This window comes from Puccinia triticina, chromosome 4A, assembly GCF_026914185.1.
Source record: "Puccinia triticina chromosome 4A, complete sequence".
Taxonomy (NCBI): Eukaryota; Fungi; Basidiomycota; class Pucciniomycetes; order Pucciniales; family Pucciniaceae; genus Puccinia; species Puccinia triticina.
Window position 1 is genome coordinate 4290134 of NC_070561.1, and position 25762 is coordinate 4315895.

General features: G+C 47.0%; 2 protein-coding genes across 2 annotated transcripts; both read left to right on the forward strand.

Moving 5' to 3' along the window:
- Window positions 1–5463: 5463 nt before the first annotated feature.
- PtA15_4A497 (uncharacterized protein) lies at window positions 5464–6378 on the forward strand (the record flags this gene model as incomplete). The annotated part of the gene is made up of 5 exons (XM_053168386.1): window positions 5464–5571; window positions 5665–5796; window positions 5891–6095; window positions 6175–6264; window positions 6335–6378. 5 exons carry the CDS (start codon window positions 5464–5466, stop codon window positions 6376–6378), a joined length of 579 nt encoding a protein of 192 aa, XP_053019601.1.
- Window positions 6379–12294: 5916 nt separating this feature from the next.
- PtA15_4A498 (uncharacterized protein) lies at window positions 12295–13985 on the forward strand (the record flags this gene model as incomplete). Its single annotated transcript, XM_053168387.1, has 9 exons — window positions 12295–12304; window positions 12378–12394; window positions 12648–12812; window positions 12916–13143; window positions 13229–13252; window positions 13327–13403; window positions 13502–13699; window positions 13767–13834; window positions 13912–13985. The coding sequence occupies 9 exons, from the start codon at window positions 12295–12297 to the stop codon at window positions 13983–13985; spliced, it is 861 nt and encodes a 286-aa protein (XP_053019602.1).
- Between the last annotated feature and the right edge of the window lie 11777 nt (window positions 13986–25762).

Below are 25762 nucleotides of genomic sequence, written 5' to 3' on the forward strand. Positions count from 1 at the left end.
AGTGCAGCGTGGGATTTCTTCCATGATATTGGTACCAGAATGATCACATGCCCTCAAAAATTCACGGTGTACCTTGAATGACCACAAAACCCCCAAATGGAGCAGCCACAATGTGATCAGTTGCCAAATATCACTACTTTGGTAGTTTCTTGGTGTTTCTGCCACTATATCTCAGCGCAACATGGGATTTCTTCCATGATATTGGTACCAAAATGTTCACATGCCCTCAGAGATTCATTGTGTACCTTGAATGACCTCATAACGTCCAAATGTAGCAGCCACAATGTGATCAGTTGCCAAATATGACTAATTTGGTAGTTTCTTGGTGTTTCTGCCACTATATCTCAGCGCAGCGTGGGAGTTCTTCCATGATATTGGTATCAAAATGTTCACATGCCCTCAGAGATTCATTGTGTACCTTGAATGACCACAACCCCCCAAATGTAGCAGCCACAATGTGATCAGTTGCCAAATATCACTAATTTGGTAGTTTCTTGGTGTTTCTTCCACTATATCTCAGCGCAGCATGGGAGTTCTTCCATGATATTGGTACAAAATTGATCAAATAGCCTCAAGGGATCATGTTGTACCTTGAATGACCTCAAAACGGCCAAATGTAGCAGCCACAATGTGATCAGTTGCGAAATATCACTAATTTGGTAGTTTCCTGGTGTTTCTCCCACTATATCTCAGTGCAGCGTGGGATTTCTTCCATGATATTGGTAATAAAATGTTCACATGCCCTCAAAGATTCATGGTGTACCTTGAATGACCACAAAACCCCCAAATGTAGCAGCCACAATGTGATCAGTTGCCAAATATGACTAATTTGGTGGTTTCTTGGTGTTTCTGCCACTAAATCTCAGTGCAGCGTGGAATTTCTTCCATGATATTGGTACCAGAATGATCACATTCCCTCAAAGATTCATTATGTACCTTGAACGACCTCAAAACCTCCAAACGTAGCAGCCACAATGTGATCAGTTGCCAAATATGACTAATTTGGTAGTTTCTTGGTGTTTCTGCCACCATATCTCAGCGCAGAGTGGGATTTCTTCCATGATATTGGTACCAAAATGTTCACATGCCCTCAGAGATTCATTGTGTACCTTGAATGACCTCAAAACCTCCAAACGTAGCAGCCACAATGTGATCAGTTGCCAAATATGACTAATTTGGTAGTTTCTTGGTGTTTCTGCCACCATATCTCAGCGCAGAGTGGGATTTCTTCCATGATATTGGTACCAAAATGATCAAATGCGGTCAAAGATTCATTGTGTACCTTGAATGACTACAAAAACCCCAAATGTAGCAGCCACAATGTCATCAGTTGCCAAATATCACTAATTTGGTAGTTTGTTGGTGTTTCTCCCACTATATCTCAGTGCAGCGTGGGATTTCTTCCATGATATTGGTAATGAAGCGTTCACATGCCCTCAAAGATTCATGGTGTACCTTGAATGACCACAAAACCCCCAAATGAAGCAGCCACAATGTGATCAGTTGCCAAATATCAATAATTTGGTAGTTTCTTGGTGTTTCTGCCACTATATCTCAATGCAGCATGGGAGTTCTTCCATGATATTGGTACAAAAATGATCAAATGGCCTCAAGGAATCATGGTGTACCTTGAATGACCTCAAAACGTCCAAACGTAGCAGCTACAATGTGATCAGTTGCGAAATATCACTAATTTGGTAGTTTCCTGGTGTTTCTCCCACTATATCTCAGCGCAGCGTGGGAGTTCTTCCATGATATTTGTACCAAAATATTCGCATGCCCTCAAAGAGTCATTGAGTACCTTGAATGACCACAAAACCCCCAAATGTAGCAGCCACAATGTGATCAGTTGCCAAATATCAATAATTTGGTAGTTTCTTGGTGTTTCTGCCGCTATATCTCAGTTCAGCATGGGAGTTCTTCCATGATATTGGTACAAAAATGATCAAATGACCTCAAGAGATCATGGTGTACCTTGAATGACCTCAAAACCTCCAAATGTAGCAGCCACAATGTCATCAGTTGCCAAATATGACTAATTTGGTGGTTTCTTGGTGTTTCTGCCACTATATCTCAGCGCAGCGTGTGAGTTCTTCCATGATATTGGTACCAAAATGTTCACATGCCCTCAAAGATTCATTGTGTACCTTGAATGACCACAAAACCCCCAAATGTAGCAGCTACAATGTGATCGGTTGCCAAATATCACTAATTTGGTAGTTTCTTGGTGTTTCTGCCAAGATATCTCAGCGCAGCGTGGGAGTTTGTCCATAATATTGGTACAACAATGATCAAATGCCCTCAACGGATCATGGTGTACCTTGAATGACCTCAAAACCTCCAAATGTAACAACCACAATGTGATCAGTTGCCAAATATCACTGATTTGGTAGTTTCCTGGTGTTTCTCCCACTATATCTCAGTGCAGCGTGGGAGTTCTTCCATGATGTAAGACACCTTACTCAAATCTGGTACAAACATTAAATCAATCTCAGGCCTAGTAGAAATTTAAGATATTGGATACAATGAGTCATATATACAAGCCATTACATTTGAACAAAATTGATGTAGCATGATATATTGAGACTGATTGTTTTTTTTTTTTTTTTTGGAAAGTAGATTTCAACACTTCTGCAAGGCTCAAGTGACAATAATTCATGCCTCCCCATTCCTCCTCCCCCCTTCCCCTCCCTGCTTGACTTAACAGACTATTTTTTCTCAGGAATAATTCATATTAGTATGTAAAAATGACCTATTTGATCTGGCAACAAAATGAAGCTTTTACTATGGTTGAAAACTAAGAAAGGAGGAAATCAAGAGAGAGATGATAGAAGGGTTATGATGTTGCAGGAAGGAAACAAATTAAAGAGAAATTTCAAAAAAAAAAAAAAATGATCAATATAATTTGATCAATATATGCCATATTGATCAATATATGCCTTCCCAAATTCATCCATGTTTGTAGTGGACCGAAACCCAAAAGGGACATCGCATGGCTCGAGACCGTTGCGATACGACTCGGCCTCCTTATTTTGAAGGAGCTTGGCATCCGTCCGGGGAAGACTCTGATTGTGTGGACAGATAACACTACCACGGAAACGGTAATCCGCCAACGGAAGTCGAGACACCCGGCCGTCAACGATGAATGGAAGATCATTCAGAAAATGTTAGTAGACATGGAGATAGACATCGTCTCCAGACGTGTCACATCGGAGGAAAACGCAGCGGACGCTCTGTCGCGAGGAGATAGAACAAAACATGAGATGCAGTTTCAGGTGGCGGTCGTAGTACCGTGGGACTTAGAATACAGACTGTATCAAGTGTAACTCCCCCTGCTCACTCTTTTCTGTTGTTTCCACACATTCCGCCTCCTAATTCCCCCATGTGTTTTCTTCTCTCGCACCTCAGCAATAAATAAATACCCCCCCTGTTTTCCCCCTTTCCTCCTCCTCTCCGGAAGGAACCAGCACCAGCACCATCTCTCATGACTTCCCCTGATCGCCTAACGGGTCTGACAACCCTCGCCAAGAAGGGCTCTCTCCCCCGTGAGCTATTGTCCCAAGACAAGCACTTCCTCCTAGGTTATCGCTGGAACACTCTTGCTTGCTACAACTCAGCAATTAAGAAATACTTTAAATTCGCAGAGTGCACAAACCGTACTCCCTTCCAGATTCCCCTCTCCGCTAAAGACGTGTATGACTTCTGTTGCTGGGCCGGCAGAACCTTCGAATGCCAAGCGGCCCACAAGGTTTCCTCCGTAACCCTCGCGAAGTACCTGGCCGGCCTCCAAATGTGGCACACTATGCACAACGCACCGTACCCCTACGAGACCAAGAACAAGGTTAACGTTCTCCTGAAGTCCTCCGCTTATATAGACGCAGAGCAATCTACCAAGCCCAAGAAGAAAGCCGTGTCAATTAGGCATCTCGTTATGCTCACCTCGGCGTGGATCAACGGCTCTGAGTTCCAAAAGGCACTTCTCGACTTAGTTATCGTCGCCTTCTGGGGACTAGCAAGGCTAGGAGAACTTACCTACAACAACAAGACAGGTCCCCTCCGAGAGTCAGCTTCAGTGCTGATCAGAGACGTCCGCTTCCAAACGGTCAACCTCCAGAGAAGGGCCACTTTGGCCGTTTGAGGAGCCAAAACGGCGAGCCCGGGCGAGACTCAAGAGATCCACGTGGCTGCGAAGAAAATGATGATTTGTCCTCTTCTAGCCCTTGATAGAAGGATTCAGAATGCCGCCGGGCAAGACACCTCTCTCTTTGGATACTGGGAATCAGGCTCCAGGATACACCTCACCAAGACAGCTGCGGTTCGAGCCTTGAATCAGTTTTGGAACGAGAATGGATGTTCTGGTATCTCCGGTCATTCCTTTAGAGTTGGCGGAACCTCCTTCCTCCACGCAGCCGGTGTCAATCACGACGGACTACGCTGGCTCGGACGTTGGAACTCGGACTGCTATAAGCTCTACATCAGAGAATACTCCGACGCGGAATCAGCCAACACCAAAGTGATCCTCCGGGAACTACAAGAGTCCTGGGCCAATTGATGTATGCCTCTCTTCCATCACAATCCCATTTCACTTAGCCCTCACCACCCTTACGGGGCAGGAGCAGAATTCCAAATCAGGCGCCCGGCTCTGTGCTCTCCCGAGCCAGAGAGATGGGTCTAGCGCCTTCGCCCACACACCCTCCGGGGGCTTTCTGCTCCGGAAGGATCCGATCCGTTGCCTTTCTCCTTCCTCTGGGACTTCTCCTGGTCCGGTCCCCCCTCCCGGGAGACTTGAGATCTGGAGAAGCACCGCGAGAACGCAGCACAAAGGGTCGGGGACCATCCTTCCCCCGTCCCACACACGAGAGCCTTGGGAAGCCACTCCCTGACTTCCGGGGCTCTCAGCATGTAAGCAGCTAAGTAGTGCCAGCGCTACTAGACAAAGAGACCTTGGGTTGATCCGCCGCAGCGCCTGCTAGGGCATGGCCGGGTAAGGAAACCCCCCCCAGGCCATTGCCCAGAGACCAGGCCCGGCGACCTCCCCGGCGTCCAGGTATGAATGGACCCACCAAAAGTGGGAAACTCATCGCGCGAGTTCGCCAACCTATGGCCCAAGTCTCCTCTTCGCGAACCGACCCGCCACGCCGAAGCGTGGCTGGCCCCCCGCAGCCGCAGACTTGTGTTAAGTTCGCGAAAGCCAGGGTGGCCAGCCTGATACCAGCTGCGGCGTAGCACTCTCGAGACCTGAAACCTAACCTCGTTTACCACCGGGAGACCATCCGGGTGGACTTGACCTAGTTCGGTGAGCCCCAGCGTTGGCACAGCACCCTCCACCCCAAAGGCAACGACGAACCACGACCTCGGCGACACTCTCCGGCATCACTTTGTAAGTCTTTTCATCACATGTAGCGTCACCTCGGTTCCATCCGCTGAACCAAACGTTCCGTCAAGCAAGACTTCGGGTCAACGATGAAGGACATTTACAAGGATGAAGAACTTGCTGTGCCCGAAGGCGTCAAGGTCAGCATCCGAGCTCGAACAGTGACTGTCGAGGGTCCCAAGGGTACCTTATGCAAAGTATGTTGGACGCCCTTCTTTTCTTTTCGGTCAGAATGGCTCCCCAAGGTGCTGATCTTTTTGGCCGTTTTATTTATGTTTATGTTTATTCAGCATGTCAAGCATATCAATATGGACTTGAAGCTCATCTCTGGCCCTAAAGGCTACATTGTCAAATTTATCGTTTGGCACGGGGGTCGCAAGCACGTTGCTTGCTTGAGAACTGTCAAATCAATGGTCGAAAACGTCAGTAGGCACACCCACGAACTCCCCAACCGAGTTATCCGACCCGCTCATCCCTGCTTCCACTGTTCTTGTTCTTCACCCGACCTCGTTACAGATGATTATCGGTGTGACCAAAGGTTTCCTTTACAAGATGCGATCGGTCTACGCTCATTTCCCGATCAACATTATTATCTCCGATGACGCCAAATCGCTGGAAATCCGAAACTTCTTGGGTGAAAAGCGTGTCCGACACGTACCCATGTTGGAAGGCGTCACTGTCGTTGAAAGCAAGGCCCAGAAGGACGAAATCACCATCCAAGGTCGGCGCCTTATCTGTTGATCTTGCTCATCCCTGGGTGTAGATACTTATCCTTTGCAACTCTCCTTGTCGCTGGGCAGGTCTTGACATTGAGAAGGTTTCCCAATCGGCCGCTTCCATTCACACTTCATGCCTGGTCAAAAATAAAGATATCCGAAAGTTCCTTGACGGTCAGCCAACATCAGAACCCATCTTTCCTCAACCTTCTTCGGACTGATCTGTTTTTCCTTGACTCTTCAGGTGTCTACGTTTCAGAGCGAACAACCATCGACAAGGACGAGTAAGGATGGTAGGCTAATTTCCACCACACTAGGCTCCAGAGATGTAACCATTTTCGCAATGAAACCCAAGATGCAGTTGAACGAAAAACCCCAGCTTAACTAAGCCCCCCAGTAAGAGCCGTAAGAGCCCCGAAGGGGCACCCCCGCAGGGTCTCGGTCTCACCGGGAGGTTTGCCAACACAACGCTGAATCTGGCCTGAGCCCCTGTAATATAAGCTTTTATTGGGCTTTTTTCTTCTGTTTTCCTATGATGATAGTTGGATGGTTTGAAAAGCCTAATTGTCAATATGCTTTTCATAGTATCTTGACCTTTTAGCTCCGGATTAGACATCTGAACCTGCCGTTTGAAGTATCCGAAAGCAGAGGAAATGGAAAGTATAGAGGGAGAGATCAAGTAATCCAATTCAACAATTGGGGTTCTCAAAGTTGCAACATAGCGGCATATGTCATGCAAACATACAACTTTATTTGCAGGGGCTGTCAAACGCTTCCCTGCAAAAAAGGTGTGTATGGCAGTAGGACCCAGGAAACACCCCATAAATGACTGTAACCTAAAATCCAGAATTTGGCCAAAATTCATACATTTTTTGACCTCATTCATACACGTTTTGCGCGTATGCTCAGAGTATTTCCCAACTTTCCATACATTCTTCTTGCCTACCATTTTTTGCCCCGCAGGGGGCACCGGGCCTGTATAAACATAGGGAAAAAAAACTCAGATTGAGGATCTTTAAACCCTCTTGATGAGCGGCACACACCAGTCATTGAGTGGGTCTCAGCCTGCTCAATGGGCACAGTCCAGTCATCAAGTGGGTACACGATGACTGGCACACACCGGTCATCAAGAGGGTACACAACCCACTCGATGACCAGCACACAAGTGAGCTGAACCCCACTTGATGGCTGGTGTGTGCCGGTCATCAAGGGGGGGGGGGAGGGGGTGCAGGGGGGTGCAAAGAGGAGCACTAGGACCTTTTCCCTGTTGACTCGCATACATTTTAAGTTACTACCCTCCCATCCCCAGGCCTTTTTTCATACCTTTGTGGTGTGTACGTTTGACCAAAAAAAAGGTCATTCATACACATTTTGTGCGTACCATTTTTGGTTTTTTCCCAAAAATCCATACATTTTGGTTACGGTCATTTATGCAACGGTGGGCCGCTAAACTAAACTAAATAAATCTACACAAATCTACCAGCGTAGCTTTCCTTACCATGCTCCACTACAGCCAAAGAACTACTCCAGAGGGATGTTTGTGGCGCTACAATAACACCCATCTAGCTTTTTAGCAGTTTTTACTTGCGTAGATTTGTGTAGTTTGGTGTAGTTTAGTTTAGCGGCCCACCGTTGATTTATGGGGGGTTTCCTGGGTCCTATGGCAGTATGTCGCATTTGTATGTTTTCAACTTTGAGAACCCTAAATGTCATGCCACATACAACACCACAGGGTGCATTCCTGGAATTGGCCCAAAGCCGGTGGACGCCTTCAACTGCAAAGTTCATGCGGGATACCAGGGGACTTGAGAGCAACCAATGGATGCAAACTTGGCTTGTAAGTCCCTTGATGGGAGGCCCGTGAGCGCCAAACTTATCACAAGTCCCTTGCCTGCCGGGGGGCACGGCGCAAAGTGCGTTGAATGAAGTGCAACCTCCCGTCAGGGAGGGACTTGAATGCAATCCCTGATTTCCGGCGTGAGTGCCCCACATGCAGTTTGAGTTTTTTGCAGGAGGCCAATAATTTTTCCCCCCAAAATAGGCCAAATTACACTTAAAACAAATAAAAAAACTACCCTTCTCCTTTGAACATGAATGGAGTGGCATGTTTGAATAAAAATGCACATGGCTTGATTGAATGCCATGGTTCCCTTTCCTCTACTTGTGTCAAGTGGCAGGATCTGGTCTTTGATCTGGAGCTAGAAGGCCAAGAAACTATGAGGAGAAGTGCACCAACAAGAACTTCTCTCATCCTGGTGGGCTTCTCAAACCATTCAAAAATTGTCTTGAAAATTAGAAAACAGAAGAAAAAATCCTGATACAGGCTGAGATTCCTGGGACAGTGGACTCTCAGGCCAAATGCAGGTAAGCCTCTCTGTGAGACAGAGACCCTGTGGGGCCCTCACTGGGAGGATTTTTTAAGCTTGAGAGGTATGAGCATTTGCTTGATCTCACTGCCTGGGACTCACATGCATATGTATGGATCTAGTTCAGGGGTCACACCGTTTGCCCTACAGGGCTAGGGTTGTTTCCTTTGCGCCTCTTCAGTGCGGGGGCGGCTGACTAGAACAGTCTGAGGGTTGTTGAAAATTCTTCTCCCCCCACAACCGCTCTTGTCTCCACAGTGCACACCCACACTTGCGTTTTTCACCTTTTCTTCTCCCAGAAACCTGAATCTTTGTGAAAAAAATATTTTTTTATTAAAATCCCCCACCCCCCCCCCCCCACAAAAAAAAAAGAACAATAAGGAGTTTGAGGGGGTATATTTTGCACTCAAACTATTTTCTACTACATTCATTTCCTTCCTCACAAAAGGGAAAAAAAAATCAAGTCTAGGCTGGCTGAGTTTCTTGCTCCTCCCACAACAATAACACATCAAAGGGAAAAAAGTTCAAGAAGCATCAGTTTTTTCCCGCATTTGGGTAGGCTTGAGGAGTTTCCATTTGGCTGTCCTTTCTTGCCTGGTACTTGCTACAGGCTGCTGTGGCGCAGCCGTTAGCAAGTGTGGGAAGAGAGGCAGAAAGGGGTTTCCCTTCTTCTAGCCTCAACCAGGGTGTGAGAAATGATCTATCTTAACAAAGCCTCTTGGGAAGAGTGTCCGGGGGACCCCGCCCGGAGGGCTCTCCACAGAGAGGCTTATGAGTTATGTCTTGGTTTAAGCAGGAGCAGAAAGGATCTACTACACTACAAACCCCAACTAATATAAAAAAACTGAATACACAGAGTTGTAGGTTCTGTTCTTGCAAGGAATTTGAGCCACTTATCTATCTTGTAGCCAGAAAAACAGCTCCTGGAGTCCCAAACAAGTGGAGCCTCATTTGGAAGACTTGTGCATTTTTGATCTTTTGAAAATGTCAACAGATTGTGATAGAAAAACTCTGAGTAAACCAAATTGTAGAGAAAGAAAAGTAGCATAGGGTACGGGTAGGGCACATTGGTGGAGAGGCTAGGGGAGGAGCTATAAAAATCTTAAAAACCTCTCAGCCAAATGAACTTTCTGCTCTTGCGTAAAATTTGGGATATTGCAGGCCCCGCGGGAGGGGCGGCTTTGCCGCCAGCCACAGCAAGCCTCCCACCAGGGGGACTTGTGTTAAGTTAGAGAAATGATGCTTATTCATTTCGGCAACTGCAACAAAGGGCAGGCGTAGGGTTCAGGTGTGTACCCACAACTCAGAGCATCTGCATCCGTTGCGAAGTTAGTCTGGAATAACTAGCTCGGATTACGGTTGAAGCTAATCCAAGTGGCCGACCGCATCAGTGTAGATTGGGAGGTCCGAGGCTGTCAGAGATTATGTGATTAGGTGCCTGTATGTGTTTTGCACCTAAACACATAGCGTTCATGCCATTGAGCATGATGTATATTCATTTTGAGGTTAGTCCGAGGACTAGTGGGGGCTAGATTTATACCCCACTACATAGCTCCAAACCAAGCTCTGGGTCAAGTTGATCCCCGGTTGATCTAACCCGATGTGGTTGCGGGGTTGAACTAAGTGCCCTAATCCGGGCTAAATTAGCGCCCGGTGCGGATGGTCTCAGGGTTTTCGAAGGAGCCTGATGTGAAGACCCACCTACTTGTCTTATCTCAATTGGCAAGATAGCCTAGCATAAGCAAGAGGGGAAGCTTAATCTTGTAGAACTCTAGTGAAAATTGAACTTGTACAGTATAATGAAGTTAGGATTTTGATTTCAAATGTTTATGAGAAATAAAGAACAAAGATATCGAGATAAGGAAAAGAGAAAAGAGAAATCACAAGGAAAGAGGGAAGAACCATTATAACCATCTATCAAACACAATTTGCCATGCAACTGAGTATTATCTAACAAGCTTTTAAGTATAAAGCGTGCTGAGTCCGAAACTATTAATTAATAGTCCTTATTACATTTTTACGCATGACTCTTCTTACCAAATGACATCATTTCTATCGAGACGCATACTGGAGGACTTCCCATTGAGATCCAAAGACCCTGCAGAACCAGATCTGCAGCCCCTGGGACAGCATTTCTCCGCAAAAATTAAGGTTTTCTAGCTACAGATCTGGTTCTGCAGAGGGCTGCAGATTGATGGGAAGTCCTCCACTATTATGCAATAGAAAAGCAAAAACTAATGAAAAACCTCCGCGTCGTTACACCTGAGCCACGCGTGAACCCCCAAACTGTGGAGAAAAGGCTGCAGGAAAGAAAAACACCGAAACTATCCTCATCATTCCAAATCCACCCCGTCTTCCCTGACATTCGCAAGAATGGCTTTCGTGCGTTCCAGATCCCCCGCGTCGTACGGCCTTAACACCTCGACATCCATCCGTCCAGGGCGCATAAGTCCTCGGCGGTCATCCCCAGCGCGTGTCTAAGCGAGGCTCCACTAACGCGGAAGCTGCGTCCGAGGACGCCAGGGTAGCCCCTCTGCTTGAGGGCCGCTTGGATCCGCGTGACTACCTCCCGCCTGGTGAGGTGGAAGCGTTGGTGGGCTACTCTTGGAGCCTTGAAACACCTCCGCGAGATGCCGACACAAACCTGCCTTCAGACTGAAACGCGTACCGAGTGTGATTCAGTGGTACTCCTTCGAAGGTGACTCAGTTTACTATGTGAGTGCCCTTGAGCTGAGGGCACCACTGGGCATCAGCCATCCTGTGCGTACTGCTTCTCCGGATGATACGTGCATTTGGCTGGAGAACAAAATGCTCGTATGCTCGTTGCGCTGGGCGAACGCAACTGGGTCGGTTTGAACTGACCTCAGGCTTACCTCCCTTGTCGTGTTTCCACTTTGAGAGCCCGGCTCGAGCAATCTTCCCAGTGCTTCTCTCAGCTCTTTCGCCCATAATACCGGAGAGTGAGTACCTCAATGGTGTATTTATGCACCTAAAACCGGCCTTATGACCAAGTAGCCATCAATTTTTGACTAGGGACGTCCGATATAATTCGACGTTTGAGCTGCATTCTTGGCACGAATCTGTTTCAGCGAGTTGCGGTGTGGCCGAAGTCGCATGTCGTGCTTCCTCATTTCGCCGGCTTTTGCAACCGGTGGAACAGTGATTACCGAAAGGGTTTCTCCTGTTGAATCAGTGGAACAATCGTAATTGATCAAAATCCCCACCAACTGTACAAAAATATCTAGACATTTGTTGATCTTAGTGTACCTTATCGCTATATCACTAGCCCCCCCACCCTCTCAGCTCATCCTTTCCAACCTAGCTCCCGTAACTCAAGCCCAATTAACCCTTTGGATCAAGCTTAAAGACGAAAGACACAGATAATGGCCGCACAAATCCCACTTTCTAGCTGTATTGAGGGCCCCATAACTCCTCAATTATGGCAAAGTCTTGGAATGGATCATTATCTGAGAAACTACCCAGGTGGACAGAACATGACCTTAGCTGTAAGTTACATACCATTTCTGCAATTTGAACGCTTTCCAGGACCTAACCCGCTCTTCCTTCCCGGACATCTCTAGCAATACACGAGAGAAGTTCACGCGGCAAACTTCATTTGCGGAATTGGGCGGCATTGTTTGGCAGGCCAGGTAAGAATCTCCATCCACTACATGACGTTTGAAGAAGACAACTCAATCTTATCCAATCATTTTATATTGGCCCCTCCGCTTAGCCATGTGTACCAATTGCAAAGCTGGATTGGCTCGTGCTCTATTCGGTCCAACAATGGAATTTTTACATGAATTCACTCTACGAAGCCGTCCAAGGGGCTATCACCATGGTTCGAGGTTAGCTGCTGACTTTCCTCATTGATCTCTGTGTGAATTTGTGCTAACGTATTCGCCACTTGGCCAAGCATAGAGTCTGCCGCATCGGCCGTCAGTGACTTGTAAGCCCACTCTCCGCAACCGGCGCTCACTACGCTTCCCTCCGCTATCCAAAGACGACAGACAAAGATCATTAACTTGATTTTCTCTTCCCGTTAGTACCCCGAACGACCCGGTGAAATGGATGGGGCTCACGATCACCACCGGTGTCTTAGCCGCTATTGTCTTGGCCACTGCGGGGGCCATGATGCTCTTTCCCCTCGGCCAGCTCACTGCCATCTCAGAAGAGGCTGTCCTGGTGGAGGGCGAGGTGGCCGCTAGCGGGGCAGCATCCGCTAGCGCCCCTGTGCTGGCCGAGTCTCAGGTGGCGACCGGCTCAGGCACTGCCGCTGCTGGAACCGCGGCTAGTGCACCCGCTCTTCGCCGTCGGCACCACAAGGAAACATTGTCTACGGACAAATTCGCGGCTGTTGAGTTTAAAATCTAACTTCCCACGTGCTTTCATCCGCTGGACAAGCTAACGAACCATGTTTTTTACATTTGTTTTCGTTTTCTTCTTTCCGAAATCTTAGTACGCGAAGTTGGACAACGACATCGGACGTCTTCAGTCCAAGTTAAACAAAGTGATCTCGCTCAACATGAACTCTGTACTGACTTCCGCAATCAGCTCCGATTTGGGAGTTTACAATGTTGTCAAGAACGCTACCTACCTCATGCCAAATCCCAACCAGTCCGAACTACAACAGAGTGCAAAAAAATTAGCCCAGTTGACGATGATCTCAGAGCTGTTCAAATCCTTGGTCAGTCCCTTGGGTCTGCTTCTCTGGGCCATATCAACTTCTTAACTAACAAAGCCTTCCTCGTGGTTGATTGAATTTGGAATAGAAAATGTTTGCGGTCGTGGGAACTGTAAGCAAGTGAAGATAATCATGGGCTGAAATTGAGTACAAACAATAACGCTTTCATTCCGTTAATCCTCTTAGGGACCATGTACTGGAGACGGGCCCAATGGAGCGCTATCAGGAAATGACGTTGTATCATACTGCAGCGATGACGGAGTGTAAGCCTTCTTTTCCTCGCCAACTCAACCCGACAATTGAATAACTCTTCAAGACATTATTTGATTGAGACGACTGGATTTTTAATGTGTTCGATCAGCTTGATGAACATCGTCCGAGCCGATGGCGACAAGATGAACGAGAAGATCCCTAACGGGAACTTGCTATCGCAAAAGTATGGATTTGAGACCAAGTATCTGATCTCCACAGCTTGGAGCTGTCAAGAGAAATGCCAAGCTCATCTCAAGTCTACCACCAGTGGTCCTTCACATCCAACTAACTCGACGACCACGATCGCGTAAGACATTTGTTCCCACCCATCGATTGCCGTCTTCGATGCCAAAATGTTTTTTGTTTTTCTCCAGTGAAACCTCGAACCGAATCAATAGCGATTGCGCGTTCACTCTGCCCGTTTGTGACACCAGACTACCTGGTAAGCTATGCTTCCAGATCCCAAACGTTTCCAATTGACATCACCAGTTACCTCTCTGATTGAATTCTGTTTTCTAGAAATCCGAAAAAGGATCGCCAACCATGACAACGTCGTTATTGCGTGTCGTGAGGCAGGTAACTTGGACATATGAATGATTGATCTTTCCGCGCACTTGATTTTTGCCAAATTTCCCAATCACAGGAAAACCCCAGCCACCTTTGTTGAAGATATTGTTTGAGATGAATTTTATTATCAAGAGTATTACATACTTGAACAATCAATTTCATCTTTATAAAATTTACCCAGAGATTCCCCACGGTGTTATTTGTATTCATGTGTCCTGCCACTGGTTGCAACATAATACACATAAATATTTCCATCATAGTCCTTTCTTCACTTCCATGCCCATGCTGTTCACATCTCATCGTGGGTTGATCTCAGAAATGTCATATTTCCATCTTTTTTCTTGGTGTGCTCTCATTGCTGCTACCCCAAGATGATGATACACTGTCTGAGGACTATCTTACTTGCATGCCCAATGTTGAAATAAGTAGCCCCATGGCCAAGCTGATACATTCCAATGGCCACTGAGGATTACTTGGGCTATTAATTCATGCCCACCAGTTCCCCAAAGCAAATAGGATCTTGCTGAAGTTTTTCCCATCGTTATTCTGAGAGCCACTGGAATTCTTCCAAGGATTGATGGGTGGTATTTCCCAAGAATCTGAGCCACTGTGTCTCTTCAAAGCCGTGAAATGACATTTTTGGAGACACCTGCTGCTGGTAGTGATCCCATATTCCCAGAGGGCACAGATTCACAGTGGGTTGGGGCTGACAGGAGCTTTCTTGACTGGGTTCTTGATGATGGTGGTGGTTGGCCTACATGTTGTTCCACACAGTATATCCAAAAACAGGTGAATGTTTTTGATCCCAGGATTGAGGATATAGAAGGAACAGCTGGGCAATCTATAACTTCCTGGGATGAAATCCTTGCTATTATTGGTGAGCTAACAGGTGATTTGGAAACTGAAAGCTTCAATACAGAAGACACCCAGACGGCAAAGCTGGCTATTTGTAGCAAAGGGCTGGGCAAAGTTGGTCAGATAAATCAACTTGTTCTGGTGTAAAAAGCTGGGGACTCCAAAAAAGAGAGGAAGAAGCAAACATCTTGAATATTTGTTTGGTTCATTTTTAGGTAGTAGGGGACTTCCATCTTCCATCAAGGTATTTGATGCTCCAGCTGGAAGGCGTTGAAGTCAGCTTTTCTGGTGGATTTTGAATGTGTTGGTTCTCATTGGACTCAATCATGAGAGCTGAGTGATTTTGAGTTGCATGTTGATAGGCACTTGTCAACTTTCTTAAGGCTTTGTTAATGTGGGTGTATTCCCTGTCACCTGCTACATTTTTTGTATTGCGTGCGGGCTTTACCTGTAAGGTTTGATGTGCCTGTGCTGCGCCTTAGCAAATCCCAGGCGCAGCGATCACCTGTCCAGTGTCATCTACTCTTGTGTGGATGTGATAGAAGTTTCTATCAGCGGGTTTTACACATTTAAGAAAGGGGCCGGTGTTATGCACTCAAAAGAATCACTACATGCACTCCAAAAAGAGTCCAAAATTGGAGTTTCAAGACGTTTACTCCAAAATTTAATGGAGTGAACCTCTTGACACTCCAAAATTATTGCAGTGAGAATTGTGCACTCCAATTATTTTTTTGGTGCGCTCCAACATGTGGATCTGTGGAGTGCAGTGCCACAATTGAGTGTGGAACACTGTGTACTCCAAAATAATCCCCATTAGCTGTTACTGGGTCCTGAGCACATCAAGTGATAATTATCAAAATGAAACATAAATTGTGTTTTGGAGTGCACAAATTTTTACTCCAATTTAGGACACTTTTTGGATTGAACTTCTGTCCACTCCTCTTTTGGAATGCATGTGGTAATTCTTTGGAGTGCATAAAGCTGGCAGCTTGGGATATTTTCTGTGTGCTCTATTTGTGCGCTGCGGGCATGCTGAGGTTGTATATATTTTAAGTTTTTTTGTTGTGTTGTGTTTTTCAAGAAGGTTGGACTGTTTTGGTTTTTTTTGTTGCTTCAGTTTATGATTTTACTGTTAGTTTCAAGATTAAATTTGGGCTCAATTATCCCACATCTCTCTTGTGCTTGTAGGCTTGGTTGGCCCGTCTCTTCAGGCTAAGGCCAGCTGTCCGGCACAATGAGGAGCGGTGGGAGGGCTAATCTAGCATCTCTGGTTCCAAATATGAGCTCACTGTTTACACCACAGTCTACTCCTTGACTGTCTTCTGGGGGATGATAGCTCTGGGGTTAGATTAAGCCTTGGGCTGTATCTGACACCTGTCAAGAAGTATATATGAAACATATGGTATATGCCAGGTAGAGAATAACAATTTGGACCCGGGTACGGTTGGCAACCGGGTACCAGGTACATTTTTTTCCCAAAGCAGGGACCAAGTACCGCACCCGGCACCGCCTGGCGGGTACCAGTGTTACTTGGGGTGGGTACCAGCGGTGCTTTGTGCCTTTTTTCACATACTTGGCATACGGGACTGGGGACACCAATTCCCCAAAGTCCCGCTTGCCAGAAGGTATGTCTCTTGGCGAGCTGGTCAAGTCCAGCTTGCCTAGATGAATACACACCTCTCGGCGGACTGGGTTTTGACCAGCTCACCAGGAAGAACACCCTCGGCGAGCTGGTGTAAAAATTCAGCTCGCCAGGAGGTGTGTATTCCTCTCGGCGAGCTGGACTTTGACCAGCTCGCCAAGAGACACACCCCTTGGCAAGATGGATTTCTCGCCGAGAGGTGTAGATTTCTCTTGGCAAGCTGGTCAAAGTCCAGCTCGCCAGGAGGGATGCATTCCTCTTGGCAAGCTGGTACAAGTCCATCTCGCTGAGAGGTTTGAATTTCTCTCGGCGAGATGGTCAAAGTCCGGCTCGCCGGGTGCAATGTATTAGGCACGGGCTCCAGCCCCTGCTGCATCAGGAGGCACTTGAGCGGGTACCCCCCACTTTTCACAAAAAAACGGCACCCGGCACCGCCCGGCGGGTGCCGGGTACCTAGCAACCGGTCCAAATCGTTATTCTCTAATGCCAGGATCTACCAAAACAAAGCCAAAAATTGAACAGGCCCAATCCAAGCTTCTTGGAAAACACAATATTTATCTTTTGTTTACTGGTATTGTCATGATATTAAGCAGCTGAAAATGCAGGAAGAGCAGGGAAGAATAATCATAAATGAATTATTTTATTTTTCCTATGAATGGGCTGCTGACCACTGGTTGCAATTAGATGGGTGTCTATGCACACCTGAACTCAGACCCAATTGCAGACGGCGTCCTCTGGCTTGAGTAAGACCCATGACATTTCTGTGGTGGTTTGGGAAGGTGGTTGTTGATGGAGGATGCAAGGTGAGCTGGTGGGGATATGCATCCCAGGTTCCCCTGGGATGCCCCACAACACACACTGTGCATGAAACTTAGAACTCACCACCAAACTTGCAGGGGTTATGTCCGACATCATCCACTATTGTTTGGGTGGTTGGATGTTGGGCATCCTGCCAATCTGCAAATTCAGAGCTGGGCCAGCAAATCTCAGATTTCCCAAGGAGAACAAAAAACTCAATTTTTTGCTCCTGTACAGCTGTATCCTTCCTACACCGTGACCAGTGGGTGACTTCCCGTCAAGATCTGAGGGCCTCCCAGAAAAAAGTATGGACTTTTTGGGTCCATATCCACAGCTGCGAGGGTCTCAGATGTGAAGAGAGAAGTCATCCATTGTTCTCTATTGTTCAAATCTAGTATGTGCAAGAGTTTGGTGATATGCACTTTGGCAAGTGTACACGGCGGACGCACTTTTAAGGTTTTTCGCCGAAAAACCTTTGAAGTGAGGGTTCTCACTTGGAGGACCTCCGAAGTCGCCGTCCTTCGGATGATCTTGGAAGAAAATCCGAAGATTTTCCGAAGGTGGGGCAAAAACTTCGAATGACATTCGAAGGTGACAGAAATATCTGTCCGACCACCGGGTTGGACCGGATAAAACCTAATTTTTTGACATCTCACTCTACTCCAAAGTACATTGGGAGGAAGGACCCTCCCCTCCCAATATTCTTCGGAGGACCTCCGGAGGACCTTCGAATGCCGCTGACTTCGAAGGATCTTTGGAGGCGAAGCCCTCCCCTCCCAATATTCTTTGGAGGACCTCCGGAGGCCCTTCGAATGCCGGTGACTTCGATGGATCTTTGGAGGCAGAGCCCTCCCCTCCGATTATTTTTCGATGGACCTCCGGAGGACCTTCGAATGTCAACCCGTTCAATGGAGGCGAGTGGAGCCAACATCCATGGCGAAGGGCATCGCTCACCTGGACCAGTCTCCTCGACATCCCCCACCAGCTCCCCTCCGCCAACGAAGCCACCAATGTCGTCTCAGCAGGAGGACACCCACCCAACAGTAAGCGGGTTATTTTTTCTTCCCTCCTTGCTGACAAGAAAGAACTCACGTTCTTTACATGATTGGACCCGATAGGCTCGCGAGGAGTCCTGCGACGGGTCGCCGCCTATTGGCCCCCAACAAGACGATGTGGCGTCGCAAGAAGACGACCCCGGCCCCCAACAAGACGATGTGGCGTCGCAAGAAGACGACCCCAACCCCCCCCCCCCCCCCGGCCACCGAAACGCAAGTCATTCTTGGATAAGTTCGTCGAACAGACGGACAGGTTCTTCTCCGGCGACTTTGGTGACGACAACAATGGAGGCGACAACATCCACTCGCCAAAGGAGGAGCGGTCGTCACGGGTCGATCAACTAGCTTCGTCCGGTTCGTCGGCTCATTTGACTCAATCTCCCCCGACACCGAAGCGAGTCAAGACCAACAGTCAACCCGAACCTGCGACCCCAACCCCTCCAACCTCACCACACGACCTGTCAATGGACCAGTATCTCGAATTGTGCCACATCGAGGCCGAGGACAAGGTGACTCGAGCTGTGATCGAGAATCATTCGCTCTACCACTGGACTATCTTCAAGACCACCTCTGTCAAGACCCTCTGCGACCTCGGGATGCGCTACGGGCCTGCGGTTTTGCTTACAGACGGCGTCCCCGAGGCCATGAAACGACTCAACCAGACCTGATGTGTTCCCTCCCGCACCCGCCACCACCCCCACTGCTCATTTGTTTGTTTAAAATGTCCTGTTACCCCTGTGACCCACCCCCTGCAATTCTTGTTTTGTGCCATAAGCTCATGCCCCCCTTGTGTGTTTATGATGTATTTATTTCTGCTGATTTATTCTATTGTGCTTGCCTCTATTACCAATCCTGCTCTCTCTTGGTTTGACCTGCAATCTCCTGCAAGCTGATGCAATCTCTGTGTCTTATTTATTGATTTCTTGTGAATTACTCTGATGGGAATATCATGCTTATACAATTTCCCTCTGAAGAATACTTATCCAAATTACCTCTGAAGAAAAATAAAGAAGTCAACCAAAAAAACTAAGTTCAATTGGGCTATACAAAAGCATTCAGACTTGCTTGCACAACAATGATGGAGAGAAATTCCCAAGCTAGCTTCATAAATAATGATTGACATAAAACATGCTACACCCATTAATGAAATGTATGTGGTGAACAGCTACATCCTTTGGATGAAATGGTTGGGGTCCCTTGTATGAAATGGATGGGCTGAAAAATTCTACATAGTAGAGGAACATCCATTCAAATAAACAAAGACATTTTAATCACTGAGATCATCAGGCTCATTTTCTCCGCGCCACTTCTGGAGTCCCTCATGTAATGCGTTCATCATGAGTGATTCAGGAATGTATTTTGGCTGCAAAGAAGATTCATGGCAGTGGATCTGACCCTCATGATGTGCAAAGGAATTCAGCAGATAACTGTTATAGTTTGTGTGTTGGATGTGATGACACACAGATGTTCCCTCCTGTCGCTTGTTGACTGGCACTGCGCCTTCAAACATATTGCAGCCTCCATCAAAGCAGTTATGCTGTACATTGAGACAACACTTGACCACCTGTTTGTAATTGTCAGGAATCAGCTTTCTCTTGAACTTCTTGATTATTTTCAGTGGATCCTCATGTGTTTTTTATATCAGAGGGACTTACAGGGACAGGTACAATGGTTGATGTGGAACTTTTGGCCAGCTTCCACATTCGTGTATGATGATTTATCTGCCCACGTGTGCATTCCACTCGACGCAAATAGAATCGATTCCCTGGAGTGACCTCCCAAACTGATTGAACACACGCTATCACATGGCTATTTTGGGATCCTTGCTCCTATTAGCCACATAAAATGGATAGTGTTGTTATTACTGGTTATCAGTGGTAGTATTTTATGAGTTTTTTGCATCTTTGCTCACCAAATAAAACATTCCCTTGTAAATGGTTTCCTTTGAATTAAGTTTGATTGAAGAAACTTGCCTGATTCTACTGTTTGGGAAGTTTAACCTCAGTGCGGATGGGATTTGCTCTTCATCATATGGATTCACTTTGGGATTGTGTAAGTAGGGGTATGAAATCATGTGGTTCACTGATTTTGAGTTGTAACCAAAAGAGCGTTGAATATGTTCATTCTGTGCAAATATGTTTGTAATTTCTGATGATGCTTGGAAGTATTCTCCTGTTTGACGATCATAAATATAGGCACCAGAGAATAAGAGCCTCTCTACATGATAATTGCTGAATGTGAGAGCCAGATCATGACTGGGAGCTTGTCTGTTGGAATGAATAGACGCAGTGCGGACTATGCCATTGTAACTCTCAAATTTCTCTGTGGCAAACAGAATTGGTGGTCCAAATCGCCTGATTGATTGAGGGAGGTGTAGTAGCATGTGAATCTTCGGTTTATTTGACCATCTGCCTGACATTTTAGATATGTGATACATAAACTGCCGAATAACAGCTGTCAGTTCTTGTAAATACTCTTCCATATCTTGGATGGTGGTCTGAAACACCATACTTGCTATGTAGCACATTGAGAACCATAGATCCTTCATGTCTTCTGTCATATATGGGAAAAAGACAAATGAGGCCACCTGCAATATTATTCGAAAATCTTTCCCAATGAAGGATGCATGGTGAGCCATCATGTAAGTGGCCTGAAGAGGTGGGAAATTGAGTGCATCAGTATTGAATGATTGTAATCTGGCTTCCACTTCTTTGAGGTGCCTCTTGCTTAGCCGATTTTTCATGAAGTCCGCCAAAAGGTATTTCACACAACCAAGTAGGACTACATGTAGTATTTCCACTGGTGTGTCATTACAACCATCAAAGGAGGCAAGTTCTAGGTATGAATTGAATATTCGTGGTCGTGCATTTGTTGCAAGTTCATTGATTCTGATCCTTTCATGTACCTTCTGTGTGTGCAATTCAATCAATCTATGGTTGATTTGGTCTTTCAACCCATACTGTGCAGTTTTGGTTAGGAATTCATTCTTGGTCTTCGTATAATATGTTTCCCAAAGATCATGAGATTGAGATCTAGTTTCATGCCACTGTCTGGAAACTGGTAATTCTGGGAGGCCAAAGAAAGATCGTAGAAATTCCAATGTGCACCTCTGGCTTTTGGATTGCACGCTCAGATGGCACATTCTGCAAGGATTATTTGCTTGGCCAGGATTGGGTGTGCTGGTAATTTCAGCTGCCATTGGTGAGTCCGCCAGGAATGCCAGAGGGACAATCATATACATCACCTCCTGTTTCATACCCGCGTCATATGCAATGCCACCTGCATTTGCCAATGTGCTATGTGCATTTGGTATAATTTCAGATTCAGATGTCCTTCCTGAAAAGCCTTCAACATTTCAACATATATTGGACTTACTTTATTTCTGCTACAATTGGCTCCCCAATTTCCAAGGCTGATGCAACATTAGAGGTGGCAACAAAATGACAATTATACTCCATATTGGTCATTTCTGGAGGCAGGCCACCTAATGTGAAGTAGTATGAAACATGCTTGTTCCATCGTTTGGACTGGTTACCTGAGGTGTCATCCGAATATAGGGTGATGGGAACATGGCGGATGACCCTGTTGTCTGCCCTATTTCTCCATTCATTGGGAACTGGGATTGGTTTGGAATAAGTTGGCATTCCATGTTCTGTCATTAGATACAGATTCAAATGAGGTGATTAGTGAACATGCACAACCATGTGAAGCATGATATGTGAAAGGCAGCTTACCCCATATCACATTGCCACACTTGGACATCAACAATTCTCCAGATCTATGAAAGATCTCCTGGTAAGTCTTGTTGAATAATCTGACAGGTATCTCCTGTAAATCTTGGTCATGATACCCGATGTCTGGCCGTATGTAGCAATGGAATTTTCCTTCTTCATCTGGATGAGTGAATTTGGGCCTAATACACTTTGCGTATAAATCATTTTCTACCTCAGTGACCTTCTGGTAGAAAAATATTGGCACCAAAATGTAACTATCTGGTGATCCAATCAATGTGATTGGCTCAAAAATATAGTAATGTTGGTTTCCTACTGCAGCCATCTGCACACGGTGTTGTCGGGGGAGGTGTTCACGCCATTTTGCACTTTGGTACAATGCTCTGATGTTCTTACCATTGGTGTCATGTGGGTAGAATTGTAAATGTGGGTGTACTATTGGATTAGCCAATTCCTGGAAGATGAGACAAGGCAGGTCAGCACTAGGTCACTATTTCAGAACTCATCAACAGTCAACAGTCATAAATCAAAAGAGGCCCACGTGTCCAATAATATCCCTCAGACTCAGATAATAGCAGGTGTTATTGAACACTGACACATGCTGTTTTAATTGAACATCTAACGCTTTCCTAATCAATTCCCGGTTTCTCTTGATGCTATCCCAGTGTGGGAGTTCTATGCCACACACAGTCAATATGATACGTATCTGATTGTACATTGTCCGTGACAATCAATTATGAAGGTGCCCAAGCATGAGAGCAGAGACTGCATACTGGTGAAAGGTATTGATATATATGGCCATGCCAAGCAAAAAATCAGCCATTATCTATTGAAACTATTGATGATGATGAGACATAGCTGTGAAATAGACAGCTTACCTCCTTGGATCTGAAAGGGAACCAAGAGGAATTTTTGCATGCTTCTGCAAATTGATGATCAGGGAGAGGTGCATCTTGACTAGGGAATAAAACCTCTTCATCCATCAATCCAGCCGCCAATGCATTGTGGACCCAGCGTTCCATTTCTTGGGGTCCACAAACAACTTCATGTCTTGCATCCGATCCAAAACCAAAAGCATCTGAATTATCCATATCCACCTCCACCCTTTGGGAATGGCCAGGTGGAGAGCCCTCAGGCAGAGGTGGAGGCAGAAACTCTGGACCAATGTCAACATGCAGCTCGGGGGGGTCCTGGGTCCAAGTGTGCGGTATTGATGAGGCAGGTTGTTGTGAACTTTGTGAATAATGTGCCATCTGATTACGGAAAGCCTGTACTTCATTGAACTTTCTTATATGTGTGGAGGCTTTAAGATGTAATGGAATATTTTCCTCCTTGGCCCATTTTGATTTACACATAATGCATCTGTACCTGTATGTACCATCAGGATACATGTGATGCTCAAAACCTGATCATAAACCAGAAAATATCAGCAAGTTCACCCAATTGGTGCAATCAGACCCAACCCTGCTTACCAGTGTGAATGTTTGGGGGGGCTGTGGGCCGACCCCAGGGACTTTGTGGTAGCATGGCAAAAACAGAACTAGGATATTCCCAAGCAAGCTTTACTTATATGCAAATTTGATAGTGGAAATGGGGCAAATGATATACGGTATTTATGTGGGGAATTGGGAGGAATGAATGCCTTTATTTTGACTGTGTTTTTGAATGTGTTTTGTGTGCCTTTATTTTATGAAAATGTGCTTTGAAAATTGTATTTTATCATTATCATAATTCAGACAGAGCTTGCTTTTATAAGAAAGGGAAGCCCCTGGACTTCAGTTGATGCACGATCCGCCCCTCTTAGCCGCGCAGTCCGCAGCGCCGCGCCGCCATGAAACCCCGACTCCATCGGACTCAAGGAGTCCAAACACTGCCACGTCACCAGGGGACCGACCCATCACCGCCACTCGAACTCGATCGGACTCCACAACGCCCCTCGGACTCCACAGCACCGACACCATCCCAGACCCTTGGGCCTCACCCACACTAGTCTTCCCGATGGCGCAACCAAATCCGATGGCGCAACAGATGGCGCAACCAAATCCGATGGCGCCACAACCAAACCCAATGGTGCAACCCAATCCGATGCCCCACCCGAACGGTTTGGCGCAACCGCTTTCGATGTCGCAGGCAACCCCAGTGTCGCAGCCCCTTGGTGGGCAGCGATCCTGGGACGAGTTTCAAGGTAATTACGACCCTTTGGGCACCCATCAAGACTACAGCTTAACCCCCGGACATGACCCACGCCTCATCCCCGGTAACAACCTCTCCGGACACCCAGGCCCCCCATTTGGAAGCAACCCCGCCTCCTCCGTTGGAAACAACTCCCTTGCCCTCAGAGGGCCCAATCATCCTCCTGGTGAGTATTGATCCACTCACTCACTCCTTCCCCCATCTCATCTCCAACCCCCTCCCCTTCAGCTGAAAGCGTGTCAGGTTCCAACCCCCCAGACGTGCACAACCAACCAAGCAAGGCAGGACCCCAACGCACGCCCACAGTGGCCCGAACTGGCGCACCGGCGTCCCCTTACGCCATGAATCCGTTACCACCCGAACCCCATCAAGCGTGGTCGCCAAGCAGCGCCAACTCGAGGCAACTGAGTTGATCCTCGCAATCAAGTGCCGGACGGTCTGCGGCCCTTTCGCCCAAAGACCTTGAGGAGATGCAGGTGGCCCTACAAGCCATCGAGGGCACCTTTTCCCTCAGTCCCGAGCTGATGGAACAGGCCCAGCCCCTATTTCAGGTGAGTGATCGACCTTCTTACTTGGGTCAGGTAGTCTGTTGAAGCCTTCCAGATTTGCAGATGACGCCAGAAGCCCGCAACATGGCCATACTCCTATTGGCCCTCCATAATGGCCTCAATCCGCGCTCAACATCCGTTGGCTCGATCACTATTCCGGACGAAACCGCTTCCCCCTTTGAGTTCAGCAACCTCTTCAAGACCCATCTCCGCGAGACCGTCCGACGAGTGTTACTCCGTGAGGACCTTTGATCTTACGGCAGCCGCGCCGCAACTCGGTTGCGAGTCAATGAGACCCCGGTCTCCAAAGCCATCGTAAGTCTCTCCTCTCTCAGTATATTGCAGTACATTTTCTCACCTATCTCTCAACAGGGTGCAATCGAGAGTGCGTTGGCAGAATTCCGCGCCGCGCACTTACCGCCTTCGGGTCACGATGGCCCCGAATTGAAAGCACTTGTTACCGAGTACGTGAAGCAAGAAAAAACCGCCCTGGCTCTGCTCATCAAGGTCGGTCTCACGGGGGGGGCCCCCTCCAAGGTACCCAACCTCTATTCGCTCATTGCGCACGTTTACTCGACTTTCCACCCCGATTTCAAAAAGGCGGACGACGAATTCATTCATAAGAAAGTTCCCGCCGGCGCCAAGATCCGCTTGTCCTACCTGCGCTTCATGGCCAACCGTAACCAAATCACCCAACGTTGACAATCGACCCGGAAGCAAATCTCCTTCTGGGACGATATCGACGAGGACCTAGTTAGAATCAGGAAGAAGTCGCCCGCATACGGCGTGGCGTACTCTAAGCTCATCCTTGACCTCAACCAACAACTCTGGGACGGTAAGAAGACCGTCCGCAATGTCGACAACAACCCGGCCGAGAACCAAGAGCCCCCTTCCGAAGAACAAATCATGGAGCACGTGGCCTCCATTGCTGAAAATCCACCCCCCCCGGAAGTTGTATTACCTCCCAACTAAAACCCTATC